The 8890-nt window shown below is 39.0% G+C and overlaps 2 protein-coding genes and 1 non-coding gene across 3 annotated transcripts; 1 reads left to right on the top strand and 2 right to left on the bottom strand.

Annotated features, from left to right (window-relative positions):
- Positions 1-1831: 1831 nt before the first annotated feature.
- Positions 1832-1904, bottom strand: TRNAK-UUU. The gene has a single exon. It is a non-coding gene; the product is annotated as a tRNA-Lys (tRNA).
- An 83-nt stretch (positions 1905-1987) lies between these two features.
- LOC117636340 (probable LRR receptor-like serine/threonine-protein kinase At4g36180) lies at positions 1988-3526 on the bottom strand. Its single transcript, XM_034370807.1, has one exon. It carries the CDS (start codon positions 3352-3354, stop codon positions 2167-2169), a length of 1188 nt encoding a protein of 395 aa, XP_034226698.1. The 5' UTR covers positions 3355-3526; the 3' UTR covers positions 1988-2166.
- Positions 3527-5453: 1927 nt separating this feature from the next.
- On the top strand, positions 5454-8630 carry LOC117636344 (cyclase-like protein 2). The gene is made up of 7 exons (XM_034370810.1): positions 5454-5957; positions 6265-6309; positions 6576-6648; positions 7003-7100; positions 7728-7798; positions 7983-8133; positions 8314-8630. The coding sequence occupies exons 1-6, from the start codon at positions 5558-5560 to the stop codon at positions 8106-8108; spliced, it is 813 nt and encodes a 270-aa protein (XP_034226701.1). The 5' UTR covers positions 5454-5557; the 3' UTR covers positions 8109-8133; positions 8314-8630.
- The last annotated feature ends 260 nt before the right edge of the window (positions 8631-8890 follow it).

Here is an 8890-nt window from a genome sequence, read left to right as displayed (position 1 = left end):
AAGAATTTGGCAGAATAAGGATGATTGTGATGAGAGCTTTATTTTAATGATAAATTTGTACCCTATCAATAATGGGCTTTCCTTTTTTTTTTTTTGAGAAATTCTATGATTGCATTCATAATTCAGCCAAAAAAGCCACTAGCCACAAAAGGCCAATGCAAACTAGCCACAAAAGGGCCATTACAATAACGGAGCGGTCTAATATCAAAATTAAGAAAATCAGGTATGTCTCCACTAACGATCAGGCAAGATCGAAGAAACTCTGGCATAGGCATCCCAACTAAGATTGCAAACTTAGAATAATAAAAAAAGAGATAAAGCTTGAAAAAACCAAGCCATAACAATACAAATAAAACTCTCACCAAGGAGAGATGAAAAGCTCTCACAAAGGAGAGATGAAAACCTCTCACAAAAGGAGAGGTGAAAACTACACAGAGAACCCAAAGAGTCTCTGCAACTTATTCCAAACATAAAGAAATTGCAAAAAAGATGGTGGTGGAGATCCGACGCCGAAATGCAGGTGAAGATCCGACGTTGAGCCGCAGCCGCCTTTAATGATTGGATGAAAATCATAACAAAACTAAGACAAATAGGGACAACCCTTTGTCTCTGAAAATGAGGGAAGATGTAAAAGGAGGAAGAGAGGAAGAGAAGAGGGGAGAGGGGGGAAGAACAATGGCTTCCTCCCCCCTCAAAGTGAAAAAGGCTCTAAGAGTGTTTTTTGGGAGAAAGGGGGCTAGGATTTTTGTGTTTTTTAATATGTCATTTACGTAATAATGGGCTTTCCTTAATAACAATAATTTAAAACTAACATTGTACTTTCAAAATACATAATGAGCCTTGCTTACATGTATAAATGGATTTGATGTATAGTGGTTTGCAATAGTCTAAATAAACAATTCCATCTTACTGTTAATTTGAGGATTAACTGTTTTACCATGGAATGCAATATTTGAGTAAAAACATAAACTACCCATTACGGTGAAAGTAAAAAAATAAAAAAAGTCCAATCCAAATCCCAATCATGTAAGCAAAGAAAAATCGAATCTTGGAATAGAAAAACAGTGAGCAACTTTTGACGACTTTTCTCGTTTACAGCTCACCGATTGCTTTTTAGTCCAAACATAATACAGAAACGTTTTTATTTTTATTTTAAAATTGTTTTGGGGAAAAGTGAATTAATTCCTATAATATTACGTAACGCCCGGGATTATTCTCCAACAAAATGGCCAGTCATCCCTGACACTGGCAGAAGCCAGTTGCAGTTTCTGTAACGAAGGATCCAAAGCTCATTCAATTTCAAGTTCAACTGCGTCTCTCTCTCTCTCTCTCTCTCTCTCTCTCTCTCTCTCTCGATACGCATCTTCTCTGTGAGAATGCAGCCATAAAAAACAATTTAAATTAGAAGTTGCTAATTTAGATTCAAGTATAGTAATACACAACCCTAAACTTCACGTGCTTGTAGCTGTAGATGTCAAGTTAGGTTTAGGGTCAATTACTTTACTTTTACGTGTTATTTGATTTGATTACACATCAACATGAAATACTTGTTTTTTCTTTTTTTATCTTTAACAGAATATGAATAATTAGCGTAAACTTAGCAATGTTTTTATTTCACAGTATTTAAAGAGGTCTTAAGTTTAAATATCTATTAATAAGTTCAAACATGACATGATTGTTAAGTTTTGGATTGATGTACATAGTTTTAGATGTTTCTAACTTAGTCATAAAATCAAGGAAACATGAAAACAATTGAAAATACTTCTAAATTTGTCGTATAATCAAGAAAAAATGAAATCAATAAACTTAAAACTTAAATAAAGAAAAAAATCGCCGTCTGTGGGAATCGAACCCACGACCACACGGTTAAAAGCCGTGCGCTCTACCAGCTGAGCTAAGACGGCATTTGCATTAGAGTGATAAAGCCAACATAACTTTATCTTATGAGAACGTACAATAACGAGTATTTCATATGGAAGCATGTAACTTAAGAAAAACGCTGGGATTTTCATTAATACATGATAAGATCGGAGGGCCTACATTAATATATATGTATAATTTATGTTACACTATACAAAAAGTATTATACATTTTTGCTTATTAACCTTTTGAAAATAATAATAATAATCGACCGACAAAACAATCTGACGCTTCAACTTCAAGTCATCAAGACCTCGGTTTTCCTTTTCCTTTCCTTCCACCATACGCTTGCTTGCAAATGGCGTTTGGTTTCTGCGAAGGCAGGCACAGATTTGAAGAAGCTGGGCACGCCTGCAGACAATTATCCCCCAAGCTACCGGAGACACCGCCGGTCACCAATCCGGCCGGCGGCTGTCCAATAAGGAAGTTTCCATCCAAATACAACCTCTTCAACGACTTTTTCCTCCCGTATTCCAATGGGATCCTGCCACGTAGCCGGTTGTAACGAAGCGACAGTGACGACAGCACAGGATAGCCGGCGAAATTCACTGGCGGGTACCCTTCGATTCTGTTAAATCCCAAGTCGACGGCGACGAGCTTGCCTCCGCCATTACCCGCGGGCTTCGGGATCTCAACACCTGTCAGGCTGTTATTGGCCAAATCGACTTGTTGGAGCGAGGGGAGGAGAAAGAACCAAGATTGTAAGGTGCCAGAGAACAAGTTTTCACTGAGTTCTACCACTTCCAACTGAATCAACCCAGTAAAAGCTGATTTTGGAACCGACCCGGATAAAGAATTGCGCTTTAGAGCGAGTTCCAGCAAGTTGGGGGGCAATTTTGGAAGTGATCCAGCGAGCTTGTTGAAGCTCAGATCGAGCCTTCTCAAATTGGGCAGCGAATTCATGGCGTTTGGGAGGAACCCAGATAAGAAATTGTGCGAAATGTCCAACGATTCGAGGGATTTGAGGTTGGTTATGGAGGGAGGGAGAGAGCCAGAGAACGAGTTGGATCGGAGAGTTAAACTCTGGAGCTTGGAGAGAGAGGAAATGGAAGATGGGATGGGGCCGGAGAAGGAGTTTTCAGAGAGGTCGAGGGTGGAGAGTTGGGTGAGCTGAGAAATTAGCGGGGTGAGTGTGCCCGAGTAAGCAGCAGGGTCAAGGGTGATCTGGGTGACCCTGGTCGAGTCGGGCGAGCACGTTAACCCGCATGTGAAGTGGGTTCGGCGAGGGAGGGCGCATGGGTCTGTGGTGAAGTCCCAGGAGGCCAAGCAAGACCATGGCGGTATTGAGGAGGCTTTGATTGAGGCTTTGAAGGCCTTGAGGGCTGAGATGTCTGAAGGTGCTGTGAGGGCTTGAGCTGGAAGGATGTGATTGGAGAGGAGGGAAATGAGAGGAAGGAGGAAGTAGGGGAGGAGGTTAAGGTTGTGCAGAGCCATAGCTTTCTGTTTTGAGTTTGTGTTCTGAGTTTTTGAGCCTTGAAAGAGGGATGGTTTTGAGCTTTTTTATGAAGGAAATGATGTGAAGTGTGGGGTAAGTGGCTGGTAGTGTGGGTTTTGGGATTTCAATGGAGGTTTTTTTTTGTTTTGTTTTGGGTATCTATCTGGTTGGAGAGCACTAAGATTTTGGGGGTACCAAGATATTTAATTTAATTTATTTACGATGGGGGTGAATCTTCTGGCTGAAACTGAAATGGTGTTTCACATCACACACGTGTCTACTACTTGTTGACATGTTGGTAATTTTAAAGTTTCTAATTAGTACTTTGGTTTGCTCAAAACTCACAAATTGACATTTTAAAATGGGATTAAAATCTCTCCCTCTTTCTTTGCTAATCTTGTTTTGAAAAGAAACTCTCATGTAATGGGAGTAATAGTTTTCTATTCATGGCTAATAACACAATGATTCGTATGATAACTTTTCTACGTATCATTGTTATTTATTAGAAATAGCAAAATAATGTTATTCCCGTTACAACTTACAATTTAGTTTTTTTGCTTGTTTTGGTAATGAGATTCTGAGCTAGTGTTAAGATATTTGCTTGCTGGCATGGTTGTTTTCTTGTAATATAGGCTAAGAACTAGTTGCAGGGACGGACCTATAGTGGGGTCAATGGGGTCAAACGACCCTATGGACTCCATGAAAACAAGGTAGAAGGTCCCTTTGAATTGGGATGTGACCCCATGAAAATGACTGAAGGGAGGAGTTGCAGACAGAGGAAGAAGAAGCTGAACAGAAAATTTGTTTTTTGTTTTAAAGAAGCTGGCCAAAACGGCGTCGTTTTGGCCCAGCTTCAATTTTTTTTTTAAAATAGGCTAGCCAAAACAGCGTCGTTTTGGACCAACCCAGGGTATTTTTTTTTTTAAAAACGCGCTGGCCAAAAAGCCGTCGTTTTGGACCAGCAATAACGAATTTTTTTTTTAAAAGACCTGGCCAAAACGACGTCGTTTTAGTCCAGGTCTTTGAAAAAAAAAAAAAAAAACAGAACAGCTGCACAGCTTCCTCCCGAATTTTCATTTCCAAAACACCTATTTTCTAAACCCTCAAACCTAAATCCCCAATCTCCACCCCCCACAAATCTTTAACCCTCTTCCCCACCAATAAGCCCCAAATCCTCCATCTCCAAAATTGAACTTTTACATATGACCCTACGACATAAAATTTCTGAGTCCATCCCTGACTAGTTGCATGGTGACATCTTCCTTGTGGGATAAAGGTCTCACAAAGCGCGTATGACAGATAACGTCATTGCAAAATAAAGAAAGAAGAAAGTCTATCAAAGGTTTGTAAGAAGGCGGTGACGATCAATTCAGCAATAAGTGAAGAACATGATATGTGTAAATGGTTGCCGGTGTAGTGTCTAGGTAGAAGTTCTCAAGTGTAAGCACCTTTGAAGCATAGTCTCACCCCTCTGCGGAGATTATAATCGAGTCTTTCAACATTTACAAGCTCACAAAAAGCTGTAGGTATGAACACTAGTACAATTTAACTAAACCAATTTAGTCCAGACCGAGCCACCAAATATCTCTCAAATTCCACTATGGGTAGGTAGCAATTAAAATTTTATATATTCTGATAAAATATACCAAATTTCACTAAATGTTTAAAGATAGTGCTTAATTTCAATTATTGAATGGAACTGGAATACACAATCATATGATATAAGCAAACCATGCTTCATTTTCTCATCCAAACCTTGTTATGGTTAAAATTATTGCATGAGATTGGAAGACGGCCATATGATATAAGCAGACCATGCTTTATTTCCTCGTCCAAACATTATTTTGGTAAAAATTATTGCATGTGACTGGACACACGACACGGCCATATGATATGAGCAGTTCACGTATTATAATACGAGTGGATCGATCTGTGTAAATAAGACAAAAACAGTGCTGCTGATGTTGTCTAGATCTGGGCTTTCACTGGCCCAAAGCTTCAATTGGGCAACACATGTCCACCTGACCTAGCCATGATTTTCTGAGTACAAAATAAAATCAACAATTTGTATAATAGGGCCTGGAGGCCCTGCAATATCATTGGAGTGTAAAAGTCAACTGCAAACTCTACGCTACAGTAATCCACATTTTATTATAATAGCAAACCAGAAAATCCCAACCTCCTGCTGCTCACACCCAAGCCATGAAACCCACAGTCCTCCTCCTCTTCTTCTTCCTTCTCTCCTCTATTTCCTTCTCCCACGCCACCACAGCCTACCCTTCTATTCCCGGCACCACCTCTGTAGAATACGGCGCCGACACCGACGCTCTGATTCCTCCTCGCCGCGAAGTGTATGGCAATGGCCGAATCTTCGACATCAGCCACCGCTACTGCACCAACATGCCCGCCTTTGAGACCAACGACGGGGTTGGCGAGTTCCTGTGGCTACCCAACAGCATGAAGAACGGCTCCATCGCCAACAACTCAGAGTTTAAGCTGCCCACTCACACTGGTACCCATGTCGATGCCCCTGGCCACGTCATCGATCACTACTTCGATGCCGGCTTCGACGTCGATACGCTTGACTTGGAAGTGCTTAATGGTATTTGATTCTTCTCTGTTTCATTGATATTGATCATGGGGTCTTGGGTCATGGGTTGTTTTGTGTTTGTGTTTCAGAGGAGGTTAATGTGGTTTTGAGTGAGTGAGAGCTATGTGTTCGACGAAATTACACAATTGTATATATTTGTATGGTGGTTTTGGAGTTGTATGAGTTAGGCAAGTGGGGCTGCTCGGTGTTTAAAAGTTGAAGACATGGAAAATTGGTTTTCCAGGGTGGAGAAGCTTATTACTTGTGTTGCTTGTGTCACTGATATTTTCTGATGATTGTATGTGTTTTGTGTCAATAGGTCCTGCATTGTTAGTTGACGTTCCGAGGGATACGAACATAACTGGTATGTATTTTTGCTTCTGACTATCTATTCTCCATGTGGATGAAAGCGTAGCCTGCTGTTTCAGTTGATATGTCCTTATCATTCTGTCCCAATATGCATACAAATACATAGACCATGTCTACTGCTGATGCAGCAACCGAAAGGCCAGATAAGTTAGCCTTTTGGTTGCTAAACAAACTCTACTTATAAATAAGTGAGGAGAACATATCATGTATTCTACTTCATTGTTTTTCAGTTTTTTACTGTCTTATATATACTTATTACAGCTGAAGTTATGAAGTCCTTACATATTCCCAAGGGGGTGCGTCGTGTGCTGTTTAGAACATTAAACACTGACAGGTACTTTTATACAATCGCCACTACTCTTACACATCTGTTGTATACTTGTAGTATAATTGTATAATTGTAGTGCTTATGGTCTTCTTCCTGTCAGATATTGTTAGGTGGTTTATAATTTGATCCCATAGTCAGTAGTTTCTAGTAACTATGATGATTCCCATGAATAAGAATGTCTTGTTTGTTCAACTAGCCATTTTCGGATAAACAAGGAAAATGTTGTGTCTAAGGTGACCTTATTCATATATTTTCCCAAAACTTGATTTCATCAATGATTGGACTACTGAAGTTTCTACTAATTCATTCGCAAGTCTGAAACTATTGCTGAATATTAACTAGAGCTTACTGCAATTTTAGACGGCTTATGTTCCAAAAGGAGTTTGACAGCAGCTACGTGGGATTTATGAAGGATGGAGCACAGTGGTTGGTGGACAACACTGACATTAAACTTGTTGGTGAGATATACGTTTGCATTTCTCTTTTGGCTTAATTATTTTTTTTCCCTTGTACTTTTTCAAATCTCACTTTACCCCCTGCACTTCGACTGTCACACTTTACCCATATACTTTTACTTCATGTCTCACCTTGCCCCTGTTAATGGATTCTTTAACAGAATTGACAGAATAGGGCAAGGTGAGGTACAAAGTTAAATAAAGGGGGTAAAGTGAGATTTGAATAAATGTATAGAGTAGAAAACAATGACTAAGCCTTTTTTTTTTTTTTTTTTGGGCATAACATGTAGTTTACAAGAGATTTATTTGTCAGGTTGATCAAACTTAACAGGCATCTATTAAGTTTAAGTAGATAATGCCTTTAAAAAAAAAAAATATTAAGTAGATAATGGAAGATGTATTCCATGCCCCTTATATTCCTTTTAAGTGAGAACTTTCTCTGTGAAACATTAGGTCCCTAATATTCGTTTGAAACTGTGACACTATTGTTCAGTGTGCATTTGTATTTAGGGTAATATAGTATTGTATTTGAGTTCCTTTTCAGTGGGAGACTGTTGATTTCCTTGCTTTTTATATTATCATTTTTGTTCCTCATCTGAAGCTGATGCTTTTTTCTGTTATGAAATGTAGGAATTGATTACTTATCTGTTGCTGCATATGATGATTTGATTCCGTCCCACCTTGTTTTTCTAGAAGGCAGGGTAAGAAAAATATTTGATGAATCAAGAAAAAAGTGGTTAATCGAGATCATGACTGTTTTAGTAGATTCGTTCCAGTTGGTAGATTGTTTGTTGCCATCCAGCCACTGTCCAACATTAATTAGTTTAGCACCAAAAGAAGAGGCAGTTTTAATATTCTACACTAACCACTGCTCTAATGTTTCAGGAAATCATTCTTGTTGAAGCCTTAAAACTTGATGACATCCAACCAGGAATATATTCTGTCCACTGCTTACCTTTGAGGTTGCCGGGTGCAGAAGGATCACCGATAAGATGCATTCTTATCAAATGATGCATCTGCTTATGTTCTCGTCTTTGTAAGTTCCGTATTTTGAAAGTCTGTTTTGAACCATCGAAACCCAATCTCATGCCAAAGGCATTTGCCTTTTTAGTTTTAACGTGGGAATATATATCAGCTCGCAATTATTCTTTTTATCAGTTTGAGTTGTCATCAATTTGAGTGATAGACCTTTATTTTTTTGTCATATTTATTGCAGGAAATGATGATCGCCCCAGGATAAGTAGCATGGAATAAAGACGCATCAAGACTGAACATAGATCGTGCTTGCAAGGAATGGGATAGATATGCAATGTAAATTATCATCTTGGATAATTGGAACACCATGTTCTAGTGGCCTACCGGTAACCGTTACCGGTAGAACATTGAACATACAATATCCGGTGCTTCTTTGAACCTTCAATATCCAACATATACCTTGGTCTCACAGATTTCTGATTTAAGAAAAAATTTCTGTTTTCCGAATGTAGTTGGATTGGACCTCAATTGTGTGAAGTTAATTACTGTGGTAGAATCCTTTCCTGCTTATGTCAACCACTAGATCCCAATAACTTAGAACATATATCAAGCTACCATTGCGAAGAGAATAGATGCATGTGGAGATAGAGACAGTGCAGCCCCATCTAACTGGCAAAAACTTATCACGTAAGAGTATTTTTGAGGGAGGCGTTAAATACAAAATGTTAAATTTGGATTTGATGAAGAGATAAATTGACAATAATCTCATCAATGTCTCCAAAATGACACACAATTGGTGCTTTTAATTAAGGTTGTTG

Source organism: Prunus dulcis, chromosome 8, assembly GCF_902201215.1.
Source record: "Prunus dulcis chromosome 8, ALMONDv2, whole genome shotgun sequence".
Lineage (NCBI taxonomy): Eukaryota > Viridiplantae > Streptophyta > Magnoliopsida > Rosales > Rosaceae > Prunus > Prunus dulcis.
The sequence above is the reverse complement of the archived record's forward strand: the minus strand, read 5'-3'. Positions and strand labels throughout refer to the sequence as shown.

Bases quoted from the DNA above. Each gene is read 5' to 3' on its own strand.
- LOC117636340 (XM_034370807.1), bottom strand. From the start codon at position 3,354: ATGGCTCTGCACAACCTTAACCTCCTCCCCTACTTCCTCCTTCCTCTC.
- LOC117636344 (XM_034370810.1), top strand. From the start codon at position 5,558: ATGAAACCCACAGTCCTCCTCCTCTTCTTCTTCCTTCTCTCCTCTATT. The intron at 5,958-6,264 runs GTATTTGATTCT...TTGTGTCAATAG, and splicing joins TGACTTGGAAGTGCTTAATG to GTCCTGCATTGTTAGTTGAC. The intron at 7,799-7,982 runs GTAAGAAAAATA...CTAATGTTTCAG, and splicing joins TTGTTTTTCTAGAAGGCAGG to GAAATCATTCTTGTTGAAGC.